Raw genomic sequence first — 19,111 nt, 5'->3', positions numbered from 1 at the left:
TCTCCCCTCTTCTACGGCACTCTAAGCGGAGAGAACCCTGGGACCGAGTTTCATCTTCAAGAGTTCGCGTTCCTTTCGCTTGACCAATACGGTTTCTCGCACACTGGTTGAGCTTTGAGCCATTGTGTTTGCTCAGCAACACAATTGTACACTGATACACAGTCGATTTTTCAATTAAACCATCATTGTTCAGTCTCCTGTGATCTACAATCGTTGTCAAATTCTGTTGGGATTATTACAGGACCTTACAACATTAATCCTTTTGATCTTGTCTTGTATTTATATTCCAGCAATTTTACTGATTAAGTAACATATTTTCTGTTGCTGTTTGCCGTCTCCCCCATCCCCGGTGCGATGTTGGTCTTCTATTTACAATGCATAAACCCTCACCGTTGAAACTCAGTCATTTAGGGAGCTTGAGCAACGACGACGGCGAAGGCAACGACAACGCCGCAAAACAATAGGTTTAATGATCAAAGAACAATCGCTCTGCACGTGCGTTTTACATTTTAATACATTTCTTTGCCGTCCTCTACAAAACAACAACGTGAAATGAACACATTTAAGGTTTTGTGGAGAACGCGAGCACACGACGCTAAAGTTTTTATTTTCTTTGGTAAGTTACCGGGACTTTTAAGAAACGGGTCCCGGGCTTTTTTTGTCTTCTGAGGCCTTGAACATCCGAAAGTCGAAAGTATGTAAGCTATGACAATAAGATTTAAATAACAGAAAGTACGCCTGAAGATTTCTCCTTTGAGGTCCGCATTGCGAGCAGATGACGTCATATGACGTGTAATTAGGTCATTATTGCCATATTGCGGATCCGCCATCTTGGATTTCTGGATTTTCCCAAAACTTCAGGAAAGCACCAGAATCAAACGAATAGTAACCAAAACAACTTAAGGAACACTAATATCAGAAAAAAGAAAAAAAAAACAGAAAAACTACCTGAAAACTGAGTGATTTTTTTTATTTTGAAAAGGATTTTCTATTTTCTAATAAAATTGTCTTTTAAAAAATTGGTTGCCATGGTATCATTAAAGTCAAACAACATTAACCAACCACGTCAAATTTTTCACACATACATTTCTGATATAGTCCTGAAGTTCCATAGCCTGCGTACCGGCGCATGAGGAAGAAAGACGCCCTCGCGTGTCTCCCTCCGTCGCGCTCCACGCTCTTTTTCCCGCCATGTGTATTTTTCATGCGCCTGGCTAGAACGCAGGCTAGAAGTTTTCGATGTTCTTTATTCTTCAACAAAGACATCGAATAACTGGAACTGCTTTCCTTTGTACCGTTTGATCGTGTGCTGTTGTTGTTTCGTGATTCACGACTTCCCTTTACTATATTTGGAACAATTTGAAGTCATCTAGATTTGGATCTTTCTTATCACAGAAAGCTATTTTGGTTGTCAAAAACAAAAATCAATTGTTCCTAGAAATCAAAATTCATACATATTTCATCTCTGTTGTGGAAATTGCCTTACAATGGATGTTATGATTTTCCAAAAAGACCGAAAATCATAGAATCTCTACCTTTGTAATACGCTGGGCCCGGTTGTTCGAAAGCAGATTAAACGTCATCCCAGCCTAGCTCTTTGTGCGCCATCAAATATGACGTCAGTGATGAGCTCTCCAAAGCCTCAAATATAAGATCGGTTACATGGATTTGCACCGTTAAAGCCTGGGAACGAGGTTACGGTAATCCACGATTAAAAGTTAATTAACCGCAGTTTTTTGTCTCGCTCGTTAAAAAAAATATATTTTATGGCTAATTTTAAGCTAATGGTAAAGAAAGTCCAGGTCAAACCTGAGAAGAAAAAGATTTTAGAAGAATCTTTATTGATAGTAATTGAGGTCGAATAACCTAGGGTCGTTAACTTAGGGTTAGCTTGATTGGGCTTTGATCAACTAGGCTATGGAGTCGTTATTAGGTGTAGTTCACTTAGCCCTTTAAAAAGCGTACGCACGCAGTTTTAATCTTTAAGTGACGACATTACTATCTACCAGAAATAATTTTGGCGCTTTTGTCGTCACGTTTAATCCCTTACCCCAATGATACAAATAATTTCCAATTTGTTTTTTTCGTATAATTGTTTATCTCTCTTTCGAAAATGATGTTCCTCACAGTTACACTTAATTTGCCTTCTTCCTAGAGTATTACATTATAATGAGACTCGGTCGAAGGTGCGCGACAGATGGGGCAGTACCTATCTTCTAAACCAGCTCTAAACGCAGGTTAAAAAAAACTCGCACTCTTTATTACACTAAATGTCTCATCTCCTGAACACTGCTCTCAAAACTTTTCTAACAGTTTAAATTTTTATTCCAACCAGCTTTACGTGCATGCCTAGTTAAACAATACTCTCCGAGCTTAAGCTCCTCAATGCAGTGTTTCGTGAGAAACGGTTCTTGAAACAAACCTATTAACCCCGCTGTGAGTTTCCCACAAGCGTTTCCGACGGTTAACAAGCAAAGTGCGAATTCTCTTTTCTCTGGATGCGTTATCAAGTCTGAAACCGTGTGCGCCGAGTTTAAATAAATTGATCCCGCTGTAAAACCCTCAGTAGCACACAACGCGATGATAAAATCACGCAAGGTACAAATCTAAACCATGAGGCTAGGAAGAAAAAAGCGCCGTGTAAAAATGCTATCAATGCTAAAATCCAAGTCCGTCTGACCCTGATGTACAATACTAGTTTAGGACAAGCTGCGGAGACTAGAAACAAGTGTGATCGGCCCACGAACTTTTCAATATGATAGGCAAGTAGGTAATAAGGGTAATGGTCCCGCGGGTTGAATGGCGCGTTTAGGAACGCCAAGGTGGTAATAATGGCGTAATTTGAAAGGTACTCGGAAAAGTATGTTATGAAGAGGAATAAAATATACGGGAGTATGTGTCTAGCAGCATGTAATCTATCCGAGAATGAGATGGTCTTTCCGCAAGCTAGCAACTTGTCTTCTTCCGGTTGATTCTGGTCGTTGTTAGCAGGCGCCATTTCTTTGCCGATAGGCTCCTTATCCAGGAGAGCGTAAATGAGGAACAGCAGTATGGGCCATGGAATAATTATCATAATTGTAGTCCGAGGTGAAAGACAAGTCCACGTGGTCAAACCTGGCAATGAGATAAGAGACGCAGGCTACACTATAAATTCAAAATATATATATGGCTTAGCCTCAAATTAGGTACGTTTCGTTGAGTAAAGTACAATGCTATTTTCAGGTTAATTTGGCTCGTCTAGTTTAGGATCAAAATAGCTTAATCGCAAGGAATGAAATGACTCAAAGAGTTGACTGGTGGGTTTTGGGGGATTAACTGGACTCTATTAAACAAGGACCAAATACTACCGGTCTAACTTTCATGTGTTTAACCCTAACCCATTGAAATATAAGATAAGTCCCAGAGTGGAGCGAAATGGTTTTTGATAAGTCCTTTTTACTTCCAAACTGTGACAAAAGCTTTCAATCAGTTAGTCAGTTCGAGTATCCCTGTGTCACTGGCTGTAAATGGCCTTACGTTTCTTGTGATCCCACGAGTCTATTGTATATCTCAGTGATGGAACATCCGAACTAGTAATCTGAAGGTCACAGGTTTGACTCATGTCGGGAGAACTCAAATTTTCTTTTTCCGAGTATACCTAAGTCACTGACTAAAAGATTCATCTATCAGTTTGTACACTGTATGAAGTCACTGTTGGCTCTTAAATGAACTGCTGGACTCCATTTTAGGCTCTGTATAATCCCCGTTATCTAAGTCCTATCCAGGCGGGAGAGAGAGTAGGGATACTCCTATTTAGTCTATTTTACTTTACAATACAAAACCGGGTTAAGCTTGAGCCTTACAGGCAACTTAGGCAGCGTTTACACGAACGCGGTTTCATTTGTAACCGCATCGCTTTCGATGCGGTTACGCCTTTTGTTTACACGACGCCAGTCGAGACCGTTACCGAAACTGGGTCGAAAACGCTGACAAAAGTGGAGCGTTTTCAAAACGATACGGTTTCATCTGTCTTGTAAACGGCGAAGCCGTATCGATTCGAATACGTTTACTATTTTGGCGCGAAATTTTCCTTGGGCGCGAAGATTCAAAACGGTGAACCTCGGCCGTTCTACTGACTTTTCCAATACTCGCAAATTACTTTCAAACTTTCAACAGGAGTTCTACTTCGTCGTCAGTCTATGTGAATTGTGCGCTATTTTTCGCCATGTTGACAGAAACGAAATGGCGGCGTAATAATCGAACCCAGATCCCCTTCCTCAAAAATGAGTGCCTGGGAACGAGATCGACATAACGTAAGTACGTACTTGAAAACAGTGAGATTGGCACCGTGTAAAAGCTCTGAAACCGTACCATTCTCGATGCGGTTTCAAGGGTATGAAACCTTGACGATTTGAAACCACGTTCGTGTAAACGCTTCCTTAGCATCAACGAGCGACTATAGCTTACATACTTACTAGTATAATATAGAGGACCGACAAATGAAGACACTCCCATCCCAGCCACAAACGCACTCACTGTAATATGCTCATAAAACGCAGTGAGAGAAAGCAGTGTTATTTCACTAGTAGCTACTCCAGACTCCACAATACTCACACCCGCAAGCCTTCCCGGGATACGCGGCGAGGAAACCAAGGTTACAAGTCCCCAGATAAAAACAGGATCACGAGGGATATTTTCTTCCGGCATGAGAAACGTTGTAAGAACCACGGTGCGGTTAGCTTTACAACCAACACTGGCACTGCGATGGATAGAATAACTGTTGTTGTGGCGATGGTAGATCCTGCAAGAATGTCTTCTGTTGCAGTCAAGCAAATTTCGTCGTAGATTAAAGACAGGACTCCGAAGAAGAAAAAACACGCGATATTTCTTCCCTTTTCTTTGTTCTCTAGATTGGCCATGGTGAAGTTCACTTCCTTTTGTTTGAATTCTTAAACCTTCTTGATCCACTCCTCTTTCAGCTTCCGAAGAAAAGACCTCGACCCTAGGAAAAGCTGGTTTCCATTAAGCTTTTGAATCTGTGATGTGGAATCCTAACGTGTAGTCGCTGAAGTGAGAGCGCGTATTCAACTGTTCTTTCTGCGCACTGTGTAACATGTTTTCCAAGGTGGCTGGTTAGCTTTTGAGTCCGTAGATGCCGGAAAATTCTATAAAGCAACAATTTACTGGAAGGCTGATTTACAATACTTTCCTTTGGTGCTGTTTACTTTGTTTTGGTTCCAAACCAAGAATCCGATCTCTAACTGCTGTGTGCTAAGTCCTTTAGTTCAATAATTGGAGAAGTTCCGAAAGGTGCTGTTTAATGCACTGCCCCAAGGTAAGGCCGTTCTACGAATTTAGAGTCTGGGGTAAAAATCCAAATTCTAAAGGCCCAGAATCGCTGCAAGACAATCTAAAAGACATCAAAAACAAGAATAGCATTAAACTACTTGGGGTATTTCGTTACCTCAATAACACACTAATGAGGATATAATGGAGAGATTCAGAATTACGTTTACTGCAAACAGCAGAAATAACCACGTGACCATGTTTACCCTATATTTTATTGACTAGGTAGTCGCAGCCTTTGATTGTATGGGCTTATAGTTTGTAATAGTTTCTTGTGTTCTTAGTTGCTCTTAACATAATTCTATTTTAACAATATTGTGAAGCGCAACTGAATGTGTATCAATATGGAGGTTTGCGCTATATAAATTACGCGGTAAATTATTATTATTATTATTATTATTATTATTATTATTATTATTATTATTATTATTATTATTTTCCGCTTGCTGTTTCAGTTTCTCAGTAAAATTGAGTAGTTTTGCGTTAGCATCAAAAGTCAGAAATATTTTGCACAATTCTCATCTGTGCCACTAATTTAATTATTCAAGAACAACATAAACGCGAATCTCGCGTTTGCCGGGTGTCGTAAACATGATTCTTAATGTCTCTAATGACTATTAAATTGCTTGTTGAGCTCAATTCATTGTTGTTGTTGTTGTTGTTAGCTTATTGTAGAAATTAGTAAGCAAAACTCCTTGAAAACAAGAGAGATATTTTTGGGGGGGAGGGGTAAGGGTGGGAAAGTAGGATATTATCACAATAGTAAGAAACAAAACTGCTTGTACGATAAAATGAAATTAAACTGCCTGTGCGATAACCGTGTATCGTTAACCTGCTGGTAGCAAGTCTTTTAGCATGTACGAAGTCATTTGCGTCTTCTGTATTTCGCCTAGTCGGCTTACTACGCGATTATTTCTTATCATTTTTATTGTTCTTCTGACAAAGAGCAATTAAAATTAAATTCCATTAGAGTGGGTACTTGAGAGACAACATTAATTCCTGACCCCAATAGATGTGGTATCAACCTCTCGAAATATTTTTTTTTTTACTTTCAATATTTGACACAAAGCACGATCCGCCTGACGGCTAATGGATTATAAGTCAGTTGTATACTGTCAAAGGTGAACCGGATTGATTACCACTCGTGAATTTTCAGTTGACTGACACATGAACTTCAGAATTTGTGGCTCTGTTTTCTATCTTTGTTTTTTTGTTTAAGATGTGCTCTTGGATACGCGCTCTTGTCGACTTCCTAGCGCTCTCAGAGAAATCAGTTAAATGTTCAGTTATATCCATGGAAACTGTCATTCTCACCTGGCCTCTATTCCGCTGACGCGCTATCACTAACTGTCGTGCGCTCTCAAAGTAGATGGTGTTTCGTCAATACATGCGCAAACGTATCACAGTCTCGAATTTGTTTGACTTTACCAAAAACTATGAAAACCATAGAGCGCAGACGAGTCAAATTTGACCGTAATTCCGGCTAAATGCATCGAACAAGTGAGTGCAAATTGAGTTTGTTGGTACAAATATATCAACATGACCGAGCCTGACGAGTCTTGATATTATATCTATTTGCCGATTGAATCAACAAACTCGATTTGCGCTACATTTTTGCAATGAATTCAACCGGAATTAGGGTCAAATTTGACTTCTCTGCACCCTGCAGTGTGAAAACTCAAAGTAAGCTAGATTACTAATCAATAGCTGATTTTTTAAAGCAATTTTCATGGTTTGGAAATGACTATCCTATTAGATTTAGATCGAAGATTGAAACGTTAACAAGGTCATCGGGAAATACTTGATCATATCGTCTGCTTAAAACGTTACTGATTCTTTCTGTGTACCTCAGTTGATAAACTTCCTTCAAACTTCGAAATACTTTAATACGTTTTACGCATACCTCAAATCTTGTCTCCACTGAAGAGCGGTTAAAATAATTTTTTATCGTTTAACTTTTTATATTTTCAAAATAAGTCGGTCATAACTTGCAACCTGCGGTCAGTTGATATTTCCGCCCCACAAGAAGGAGTACGGTACTTGCCTTTAACCTTTTGTGTCTATAAAGACTTCTCTTTTCACGGAAACCCCATTTAGAAAATGGACATTTACATTTAACGAGAAATATTAAACCAAAAGGTCAAAATTTTAAAAGAAAAGCGAGGCGTAATACATCTGTAAAGTTAGGTGAAATAAGGTAAAATAATCTAAAAGCTTGTGAGGAAGCCTGGGAACTAAAACTGTATCTTTCCCAGGCTCCCTGCCGCGTGCGATCAAAGATTGCCTGGCCCCAGTTGTTCAAAGGCCGGATAACTTTATCCAGTGGATAAGTCACTATCCGACAGTTTCGATCTGTGCAAAGATTTCAGTATTTCGTCGTAAACAAGCTAATATACACACTCTAACCACAGCTTAGTTGGGGAGTGTACGAAAACCTTGGACAACATTTAACGTGAAGTATATTTTCGACGCTGAAGAGTGCCTTATCCAACGGATAAAGTTATCCGGCCTTTGAACAACTGGGCCCTGGGTGATAATCGCCGTTCGACCCGCTTATCAAGATTTAAAGGATGGAGGATGGTTGGATTGAGGTTTTTAGCCAGAGTTTGGTCAGCATATCAAGGATACTTCGCCACAAACCCTTGGAGGACTCAAACCTTAACTACAGGTATGATAATTCAATTGATCTATAAATTATTTTTCACGACCGAAAAGGTGTAGCTGTCTCTAATAGATTTGATGACTTTACTTAAGCTTAATTCATTTTCAATTCAATTCAATTAAGCTTCCTCAATTTAACTTTTTTTCCCTATTATACAACAGGATAATGCTACAAACTAAGCAACAATCCCTGTTGCAGGGTAAATGTAAATTAAAGAAAACCTGAACTTAATAATTTGGCAAGTAGTTTGTGTACCATCCAAATAGTAAAACGGCTAATCGAGTGGATGGCCCAGTTCAACTGTTAACAAAATACAGGGCCACAAAAGAAAAAAAAAGATTTAAACAACTGAGACGGTTTGGCGGCTCGCCAGTCGCAGTCAGACTTTAAAGAAGGAGTAATGTTTATAATTTAGTGGCTTGATGGCTTGGCTTCTCGTCAGTCTAAGGTTTATGATTTAGTGGTTCGACAAAAATAAGTAACCAGCTCGTCAGTCATGGTCAGAATTTATAAAGAAGGAGTAAAGTTTATAATTTAATGGTTCGAATTGACAGGTCAGTGGCTCGCCAGCCATGGTCAGTGATTAAAAAATAGTAAGGTTGATAATTTTGTGGCTTAAAGGCTCACTGACTTGTCCAGCCTCTCATCCCACAAGCCACCATTAGGATTTTTGACAACAAACCAGTAAATGCTCTAAGCCAAGGTGCAGGCAAAAAAAAAAAAAAAAATAGGGTGATTTCTCAGTTTCTTTGCATATGTTTATTCTAATCAAAGCTTATACAGTCGAACCTCCTGTAAGCAACCACCCAAAATACCAAGATTTGGTGGTCACTTACCGGAGATGGTCGCTTACAAGAGTCAAACCAAATAAGGGGGGGGGGGGGGGGGGTGTTTCTGGGAACTCTGTTCTGCCACATCTACTTTATTTGAAGAGAATTTATTGTATACATTTTCCTAGTTACAATATGAGCAGGGCTAGGTTGTTATTAAAAGTTCTTCGTAAATTCTGAGTAGTGTGGTACATACAGCAGCTATGGAGATTAGACCATTTGTCAAGTGGTTGCTTACAAGAGGTCAAAAACAATAAAAAAAAAAAAACTTAATGCCGTCACCTCAAAAAGTGGTAGCCGTCAGTTGCTACTGAGGTGGTCACTTACAAAAGGGTCCAACTATAGGGCTTTGACTGGGAAAAATTTGACCAGTGTTTTGGATAGGTGCCGTGGCCGCTTATCGGAGGTGGTGATTTAGGAGAGGTGGTCGCACATGTAGGTTCGACTGTATTAGTCTCAAATAAGTCTTACTGTACCTAGTGACTGTTTGTTCTGTGGACCTGCCATGCCATTTTTTTTTCTCTTAGTAATTAGAAAATCTTAATCAGAAATTTATCATCCTTGCCAATATGAAGTTAGGAAATATTTCACAGCCCAAGAAATTAATTGTACATTTACAATTGCACCTGTACCAACCCCCTTCCAAACTGACAAGCATTAATAGAGCTTGAGCCACAAAATGTGTACAAAGTTTAATAATGTGTTGGGATACAGGTGCAGAAATCGTGCCCCATATATTATATTCATTTATACTATAGTTTATAATTAAGAGTTTCTAATTATGCTGTTTTTCCTGGGAGAAATTTACACAGCTTGAAATAATTTCAGGAAAAGAACATGGAATTTTGGCCAACTTTCAAAACCACTGAAACTCCAGACAAATTTGTTGGATTCATGACAGCTAATAATACATGTACATGTATGTCTTTTAGACTTGGTATTTGGTATAAAATTATGTTTGTGAATATGTGACTTCATAAGCCAAGGAAGTTCATTTGAAGTCCCAAGGGGGAGGGGATCCTGAAAAGCCAAATAATAATTATTTCAAAACAGTATTTCAATACATTGTACATGTAGCAATATCGAGTACTGACGCTATTCCTTACATCTCATTTTAGCTGTGATGTTCACTACAAGTGATATTTTGACTCAACAACTGTTTGAAAAGAGAGGTTTCAGTCACGATGCCAGAAGAACTCTACGGATGTCCATAATGGGAACTATTATTGGGCTGATTCAAAGGACATGGTTTCTGACATTGGAGCGCTTTATACCTGCGACGTCCAAGGTACAGTTTGTCAAGAAATTGATTGTAGACCGAACAATATATGGCCCTTTTATTATATTTTTCTTTTACACTCTTTCGGGAACACTGGCTGGAAAAGATTTCCAGGAAATAAAACTGTTGTTGCGGGATAGATACGCCAAGACTTTCACAGCGTACAAAGTCTGGCCGTTTGTGCAGGCTGTCAACTTCTCTTTGGTTCCTCTTCAGCACAGGGCTAATTTTGTTCATTTGGTGTCCCTGTGTTGGAATATGTACCTGTCTTGGATGTCAAACAAACCTGTGATAAGTGAGACAATAGAATATGAGAGTAGTGACATGATATCAAGTTTGTCATCGGATGCAACACAGAAAAATTGTAATAAGCAAGACTCAACCCACTGAATAATACTTCTGAATCATTAAATTCTAAGAAAAAAATTATTATATTGTGTGGATAACTTCAGATGCAAAGGACTTTTTTTCGAATAATTTGTTTTCAAACTCCTACATAGACATCAATGCCCTGTGGGACCAAAAATACTGGCCCCAGTTGTTCAAAGGCCGGATAACTTTATCCGCTGGATAAGGCACTATTCAGGGTCTAAAATCTACTTAACGTAAAACGTTGTCCAAGGTTTTCGTACACTCCCAAACTTAACTGTGGTTAGAGTGTGCATATTCGCTTGTACAAGAAGAAATACTGAAATCTTTGCACAGATTGAAACTTACGGATAGCGACTTTTCCATGGATAAGGCTATCCGGCCTTTGAACAACTGGGGCCTGGTGGGTCAAAGTTAGCCTGTGAGCAAGGTCTCTTTAAGGACAGTGCTTACTAATACAGAAGTATTTCTGCATGGTTTATGACTGTGCAGAAAAAAAAAAAACAGATCAACAGATCTAAGCAACTGGGCTATTGGAATCCAAAAAAAAAAAAAAAGGAGTAACCACAATTTTTTTAGAGAAAACTAAGCAACAATAGATCTAAAAAGCTGTAAAATGTAAAGGAATGTACATGGCATTTTTTTGTTGTTATTGTTGTTGTTGTTGCTAATTGTTTGTTTTCAAATTGAGGCTTTATTATCTCTGAAAAATGCATGGCTGCCTCCAATTTTCTTTTTGGATACTAAGAGCACTGTCTATTAGTTCTGCTGTCACCGCATAGTTTTAAACAGTACAAAAATATCTCTGTATTAGTAGGCACCACCCATAGGAAACATGACTATCTCGAGATGCGCACAACGTATGCACAGTAACAAAAGTAGGCAGAGTCTTTAAGCTTTTGCAGTTCGCATCGCTTGCCGCTTGTGCTATCCTTCTGCATTGAGATGACTTTAAAGGCTGAGATCAAAGTGGGTTAATTGAGTCCCACCATCGCATATGCTATGTTCCTTTCAAGATCTTCTATTGTTGGTTAATTCCTAAGGGTTGGCAATTGGAAAAAATACCTTTAACTGTAAAGTCAGTAAACTCATATTATAATTAGTAAACAAATATTAGTAGTAGTTCTGTAAACGCTAAAGCCCTAATTATTGATATACTGTAGTACAAGTGTACCAGTTCCATATTAAATGCTAATTAATTACACCTTTAACCACAGACAAATATTTATGTTCAATTTCTCTTCTCTAGAGCGAATGGTCAAAGAACTTTCAGCTTGGTTTAGCTTGCCAATTATGTTTATGTATGTTGTTAGGATTTCCAAATTTTGTTTGATGTTAATCACAGTTCCCTTTTTTGACATATTATCCAAATCTATCCATCCATCCATCCACCCATCCGTCCTTCTATCCATCCATCCACCCACCCACCCATTCATCTTTCCATCCACCTGTATGTCTGTCTGTTTGTCATCTGTCTATCTATAAATCCAGAAACGGTTAATCTGGAATCCAAGGGGAAGCATTGTATCCAAAATAAGTAATGAAACTGGGAATGATTGAATAACTGTGTAGCCTAAATGGAGTTTCAGTGCATCCTGTTACAATGTATATTTTTGCTATTCATCATTAAGCCATCCCCTCATTTTAAACTAATTGACTATCTACAGTATTTATTAAATGTACTTAGATAGGTATCCAAAAAAGCCAATTTATAAGTAATATAAATTTAAGTTAATGCAAACAACCATGAAAGGGAGGTCAGAGAATTGAGATGAGCTACCCTTCTGAAACAAACTGTTTGTCACGCAATATTCCACCGTGACAAGATTCTCTTTTTCCCCTCGTGACGCGTTAGCTCTAGACCAATCACATTCATGCTTTTCCTTCATGTCAGTCAAAGACCATGCGGCCGTATCTTCACACTGTAGTTCACTTCAAGTTCTCTGACCTCCCAGAGACTGTTTGAGAAATTGTAGCTAATTGTGAATTTTTGCCGTTATTACTCGTCTGAACTTCGCTCTAGCGGAGTTTTTTAGTGTGTTTTGGTTTGTTTCTACGAACTTCCGTTCAAGTTTACGTACACAGACAAGGACAATGCCGCCGCTTCGTCGAAAGTCCCGCGTTCAAGAGAGGAATGTGGTCGCCGATGCCGCACTTCTGAACAGTTTTTCGGTCCAACAACTAAGAAACTTGTGCCGACAAAAGAAGATTGCTTCCACCGGCAACAGGGCCACTCTTTTGAACCGGCTAAGAGGTTCTGGTCCCCAAGTCACGGCTTCAAACGCAAATCTGCGAGAACCAAATCTACCAAACAACGTGGGGGTAAATTCCCAAGACCATGTGGTCAACGCAAATGCGAACGATGCCACCTTCTCGCAAGGACAATTAAATACAATTCGCCAACTGGTTCAGGAGTCTATCGCTGCTGCCTCGAGGGAACTCGCCAACGAAGCAGCTCTGGCCGCCGTTCAGGTTTTGCAGCCAAGTTCCTCGCAAACAGCTTCAAATCCCATTCCCGCCACACCAGCCATCGAGCCTGTCACACTACAGCAAACAGCAACTCCATCGAATGTATGTCAACATGCGGCGCCATTCCAGGACATCCCTGCGCAATACGTGAAGGATATACAGTCCGGTGAGTTCTTTGAGTTATCAAAGCTCCTTCCAAAAGGCTAGCAGAGTTCAATGAGGATGATACTCTGGTGCTCACCCTTGACAATTCAGTTGTTCGAGTCTCAAAGAAAGGCAAAACATCCACCTCTATCACAGAAATTGATCAGTGGACCACTGCGTTCACGACGTATATGAGCGTTTTCACGCAGAAGTTCCCTCTGCGTTCCCAAGAGCTATTACAGTACCTTAGCTTGATTAGGTATGCTGCACGGGTACATAAGGGTCTAGGATGGGCAATTTATGATTATAAATTCCGCCAAAAGGCTGGTCAACATAAGACCCGTGTGTGGTCGGAAATTGATCAGCAGCTATGGCTTACGATATTTACGGTGGCACCATCTGTGCTAAAGGAGGAGTATCCTCTTTTTTCAAATGGACCCCAAACTAGTAGTGTCTCAACTGGGGCCGAGCGCAGAGGCACTTGCCATAACTTCAACCGTAGTGGGTGGTGCAACAGGGACCCCTGTAGTTTCAAACATGTCTGTAACAAGTGTGCAGGGGCACACCCGGGACGTGACTGCCCCAAACTTCCAGGGAAACTACGAGAGCCCAGGGAACACGATCGAGACACTGCAAGGGATGGACACAAGGGAACCCTTCACTCCAACCCTTCCCGGAGAAAGTGAAGCATTCACTGGGTCCTTACCCACTCCTATTAATGTCAATAACCTAGAGAGGGTGCTTATTGGCCACCCAGACCATTTATTTGTCTTGAGTTTATGTAACAGTCTTAGGTATGGTGCAGATATTGGATACAAAGGGGCCCGGGTTCCAAGATTTTTCCCGAAACTTACCAACAGCATTAGTCGGCCACTTTCCGATGGCCGAATTCCATTTGCAGTCTTGTATATTCTAGATTGATTTTATGAGCTTATTTTCTTCTTATTGTTCGTCTATGGGGAATACACTTTGTGTATTTTTGGGGATGAAGTGCTCCATACAGGTCGCCCCTTTGCCCCATAGACTCACATGGTCAGTTTTGGTGGCAGAATGGGCCCCCCATATATCCTTGTTACCATGGTAACAATGAACTTCTTATCATGGTAACAATGAGCTAAACCTTTGTTGTTGTTGTGGTTGTCCCCAGGGGGCCTGGGAATTAGGATCCCAGAGAGAGGATTAGGACCTCTCTGTAGCCTGAGGACTTGATGGACTCATGAAAAAGAGGGAGAGGATTACCACCTCTCATGGCCTGGGGATTAGGACTCCAGAGAGAGGATTAGGACCTCTCTTTAGCCTGGTTGTTGTTGTGTGACAAATGTTATTATTGTGTGAGTCCTCTCGTTCCCAACCACCTTACATTGTACCTGTCTCATCTTGTAAGATTCCAATAATATTGGCAACTCGAGCACTTCATCCCCTACCCCCCTTTCTCTCATACATTTGTTGTTGTTATCTTGTTCGATATTTTCATGGGTTGGGAGCATTAAAGCCAATTTATAAGTAACATAAATTTAAGTTAATGCAAACAACCATGAAAGGGAGGTCAGAGAATTGAGATGAGCTACCCTTCTGAAACAAACTGTTTGTCACGCAATATTCCACCGTGACAAGATTCTCTTTTTCCCCTCGTGACGCGTTAGCTCTAGACCAATCACATTCATGCTTTTCCTTCATGTCAGTCAAAGACCATGCGGCCGTATCTTCACACTGTAGTTCACTTCAAGTTCTCTGACCTCCCAGAGACTGTTTGAGAAATTGTAGCTAATTGTGAATTTTTGCCGTTATTACTCGTCTGAACTTCGCTCTAGCGGAGTTTTTTAGTGTGTTTTGGTTTGTTTCTACGAACTTCCGTTCAAGTTTACGTACACAGACAAGGACAATGCCGCCGCTTCGTCGAAAGTCCCGCGTTCAAGAGAGGAATGTGGTCGCCGATGCCGCACTTCTGAACAGTTTTTCGGTCCAACAACTAAGAAACTTGTGCCGACAAAAGAAGATTGCTTCCACCGGCAACAGGGCCACTCTTTTGAACCGGCTAAGAGGTTCTGGTCCCCAAGTCACGGCTTCAAACGCAAATCTGCGAGAACCAAATCTACCAAACAACGTGGGGGTAAATTCCCAAGACCATGTGGTCAACGCAAATGCGAACGATGCCACCTTCTCGCAAGGACAATTAAATACAATTCGCCAACTGGTTCAGGAGTCTATCGCTGCTGCCTCGAGGGAACTCGCCAACGAAGCAGCTCTGGCCGCCGTTCAGGTTTTGCAGCCAAGTTCCTCGCAAACAGCTTCAAATCCCATTCCCGCCACACCAGCCATCGAGCCTGTCACACTACAGCAAACAGCAACTCCATCGAATGTATGTCAACATGCGGCGCCATTCCAGGACATCCCTGCGCAATACGTGAAGGATATACAGTCCGGTGAGTTCTTTGAGTTATCAAAGCTCCTTCCAAAAAGTCTAGCAGAGTTCAATGAGGATGATACTCTGGTGCTCACCCTTGACAATTCAGTTGTTCGAGTCTCAAAGAAAGGCAAAACATCCACCTCTATCACAGAAATTGATCAGTGGACCACTGCGTTCACGACGTATATGAGCGTTTTCACGCAGAAGTTCCCTCTGCGTTCCCAAGAGCTATTACAGTACCTTAGCTTGATTAGGTATGCTGCACGGGTACATAAGGGTCTAGGATGGGCAATTTATGATTATAAATTCCGCCAAAAAGCTGGTCAACATAAGACCCGTGTGTGGTCGGAAATTGATCAGCAGCTATGGCTTACGATATTTACGGTGGCACCATCTGTGCTAAAGGAAGAGTATCCTCTTTTTTCAAATGGACCCCAAACTAGTAGTGTCTCAACTGGGGCCGAGCGCAGAGGCACTTGCCATAACTTCAACCGTAGTGGGTGGTGCAACAGGGACCCCTGTAGTTTCAAACATGTCTGTAACAAGTGTGCAGGGGCACACCCGGGACGTGACTGCCCCAAACTTCCAGGGAAACTACGAGAGCCCAGGGAACACGATCGAGACACTGCAAGGGATGGACACAAGGGAACCCTTCACTCCAACCCTTCCCGGAGAAAGTGAAGCATTCACTGGGTCCTTACCCACTCCTATTAATGTCAATAACCTAGAGAGGGTGCTTATTGGCCACCCAGACCATTTATTTGTCTTGAGTTTATGTAACAGTCTTAGGTATGGTGCAGATATTGGATACAAAGGGGCCCGGGTTCCAAGATTTTTCCCGAAACTTACCAACAGCATTAGTCGGCCACTTTCCGATGGCCGAATTCCATTTGCAGTCTTGTATATTCTAGATTGATTTTATGAGCTTATTTTCTTCTTATTGTTCGTCTATGGGGAATACACTTTGTGTATTTTTGGGGATGAAGTGCTCCATACAGGTCGCCCCTTTGCCCCATAGACTCACATGGTCAGTTTTGGTGGCAGAATGGGCCCCCCATATATCCTTGTTACCATGGTAACAATGAACTTCTTATCATGGTAACAATGAGCTAAACCTTTGTTGTTGTTGTGGTTGTCCCCAGGGGGCCTGGGAATTAGGATCCCAGAGAGAGGATTAGGACCTCTCTGTAGCCTGAGGACTTGATGGACTCATGAAAAAGAGGGAGAGGATTACCACCTCTCATGGCCTGGGGATTAGGACTCCAGAGAGAGGATTAGGACCTCTCTTTAGCCTGGTTGTTGTTGTGTGACAAATGTTATTATTGTGTGAGTCCTCTCGTTCCCAACCACCTTACATTGTACCTGTCTCATCTTGTAAGATTCCAATAATATTGGCAACTCGAGCACTTCATCCCCTACCCCCCTTTCTCTCATACATTTGTTGTTGTTATCTTGTTCGATATTTTCATGGGTTGGGAGCATTAAAGCCAATTTATAAGTAACATAAATTTAAGTTAATGCAAACAACCATGAAAGGGAGGTCAGAGAATTGAGATGAGCTACCCTTCTGAAACAAACTGTTTGTCACGCAATATTCCACCGTGACAAGATTCTCTTTTTCCCCTCGTGACGCGTTAGCTCTAGACCAATCACATTCATGCTTTTCCTTCATGTCAGTCAAAGACCATGCGGCCGTATCTTCACACTGTAGTTCACTTCAAGTTCTCTGACCTCCCAGAGACTGTTTGAGAAATTCCCACCCACCCAACCCTCTTAGGCTTTCCAAGGGCCTTACCTTGTAAACATTTAAGTATGGCATTTACTGTATTGGAAAAAACCTACTGTTATGTAGAGGGTTCCTTTACCTATCATTCTGGTTTCAAGTATTATAGTTATCAAGCCCAGTGCTGTTGGTCTTGGGCAATGTCTTTCCTTATTGAGACATTTTTCTAATTAATATTGTTACTGTTATCGTTGGCTCTATGTGAGCGGTGTAAATTTTTAAGTAGGTATAGTTTTATCAACTAAATACTGCTAGACATAATTCATACCGCTTTGTAGTTGGTTCTATCTTTATTGGTACAAATTAATGTTCTAATTATCCAGCCCAGTGCTGTTGGACTTGAGCAGTGTGTTTGCTCATTGAGACATTCTATAATTGTTATTGTTATTGTTTCGCTCTCTGTGAGCAGTGTAATTTTTAAGTATAATGTTATCAACTGTATTGGTAAAAACTGTTACTGTTAGTGTCAAGCGTAGTGCTGTTTGAACACTTGGACTCTGTTAGTAGCATTAGCTAATTCAAATATTTTGTTGTTCGCTTTTGGTTGCAATAGACATGGCCGCCCATCGGCTAGCTCACATGCCTAGAACAACATTTATAATTGTTTCTCGTTTGAAGTAAATAAACTGTGGGAAGGGGATGAAGTGCTCCATACAGGTCGCCCCTTTGCCCCATAGACTCACATGGTCAGTTTTGGTGGCAGAATGGGCCCCCCATATATCCTTGTTACCATGGTAACAATGAACTTCTTATCATGGTAACAATGAGCTAAACCTTTGTTGTTGTTGTGGTTGTCCCCAGGGGGCCTGGGAATTAGGATCCCAGAGAGAGGATTAGGACCTCTCTGTAGCCTGGGGACTTGATGGACTCATGAAAAAGAGGGAGAGGATTACCACCTCTCATGGCCTGGGGATTAGGACTCCAGAGAGAGGATTAGGACCTCTCTTTAGCCTGGTTGTTGTTGTGTGACAAATGTTATTATTGTGTGAGTCCTCTCGTTCCCAACCACCTTACATTGTACCTGTCTCATCTTGTAAGATTTCAATAATATTGGCAACTCGAGCACTTCATCCCCTACCCCCTTTCTCCCATACATTTGTTGTTGTTATCTTGTTCGATATTTTCATGGGTTGGGAGCATTAACAGTCTATTAACATGCTGTGAACTCAAATTTTGCTCTGTTTTCAAATGAATTGTAGCCCAAATGCTGATCGTCTCAATTTCATTGACCTGTATCTTGTATTATTATATTTAAATTAGTCATTTCTGCTGTAGCATGCCTTATATAATTTTATATTTTCTTATCATTCAGTGGGTAAACAGGGTCATCAATTTTATCGCTGACACAATGCTACCCTCTTAAAACAAAGTACGTTTATTGTATTGCCTTGTAGTGTATTGTTTTGTATTATAAACAGGGCAATATCAGGAAAAAGAGAAATCGAAAAACTGAAACCTTAAAAATAATTCGTAGGTTCTTTATGCATGCAAAAAACACTTTAAACAATTGTGTAATTTCTCATACAGACTACAAATAATTATTATAAGCAGTCATTTATTCCAGTTAGACTTGTCACAATAATTAAAGGAGGACCCCAAATCCACGAGCCTTGCTTGGCATCTTTGATGTCGCTGCCACTTTTGCATCATTTTTATATGGTATTTTTTTTTCTTGTGTTATTTTATATACAGTACCTTTCTATTATTTTATATCTGCCTTTTTCGTTTCTCATTACAAATTGTAGGATCATGGTAAAGTTGAGTTTCTGTGAGGTACTCTCATTATTGAAAATATGTTTTATTAGAGTTATAACAATGGTAAAGCTGCAAGTAGTTCAGTGTT

The 19,111-nt window shown here is 40.6% G+C and overlaps 2 protein-coding genes and 1 pseudogene across 2 annotated transcripts; 2 read left to right on the top strand and 1 right to left on the bottom strand.

Annotated features, from left to right (window-relative positions):
* Positions 1-2,306: 2,306 nt before the first annotated feature.
* Positions 2,307-4,898, bottom strand: LOC146470952 (battenin-like; annotated as a pseudogene).
* Positions 4,899-7,866: 2,968 nt separating this feature from the next.
* Positions 7,867-10,884, top strand: LOC146470951 (mitochondrial inner membrane protein Mpv17-like). Its single transcript, XM_085121383.1, has 2 exons — positions 7,867-7,993; positions 9,936-10,884. Exons 1-2 carry the CDS (start codon positions 7,903-7,905, stop codon positions 10,484-10,486), a joined length of 642 nt encoding a protein of 213 aa, XP_084977509.1. The 5' UTR covers positions 7,867-7,902; the 3' UTR covers positions 10,487-10,884.
* Positions 10,885-14,570: 3,686 nt separating this feature from the next.
* On the top strand, positions 14,571-16,900 carry LOC146470950 (uncharacterized). The gene is made up of 2 exons (XM_085121382.1): positions 14,571-15,290; positions 15,339-16,900. The coding sequence occupies exons 1-2, from the start codon at positions 14,961-14,963 to the stop codon at positions 16,164-16,166; spliced, it is 1,158 nt and encodes a 385-aa protein (XP_084977508.1). The 5' UTR covers positions 14,571-14,960; the 3' UTR covers positions 16,167-16,900.
* Positions 16,901-19,111: the final 2,211 nt, after the last annotated feature.

The sequence above is a fragment of the Pavona decussata genome, unplaced genomic scaffold, assembly GCF_977016875.1.
Source record: "Pavona decussata unplaced genomic scaffold, jaPavDecu1.1 SCAFFOLD_108, whole genome shotgun sequence".
Lineage (NCBI taxonomy): Eukaryota > Metazoa > Cnidaria > Anthozoa > Scleractinia > Agariciidae > Pavona > Pavona decussata.
Note: the sequence above shows the minus strand (reverse complement) of the source record. Positions and strands in the feature narration are given on the sequence as shown.

Excerpts from the sequence above, each read along its gene's own strand:
- LOC146470950 (XM_085121382.1), top strand. The coding sequence starts at position 14,961 with ATGCCGCCGCTTCGTCGAAAGTCCCGCGTTCAAGAGAGGAATGTGGTC. Across the intron at positions 15,291-15,338 it reads TGGTTCAGGAGTCTATCGCT|GTTTTGCAGCCAAGTTCCTC; the intron begins GCTGCCTCGAGG and ends GCCGCCGTTCAG.
- LOC146470951 (XM_085121383.1), top strand. The coding sequence starts at position 7,903 with ATGGTTGGATTGAGGTTTTTAGCCAGAGTTTGGTCAGCATATCAAGGA. Across the intron at positions 7,994-9,935 it reads GACTCAAACCTTAACTACAG|CTGTGATGTTCACTACAAGT; the intron begins GTATGATAATTC and ends ATCTCATTTTAG.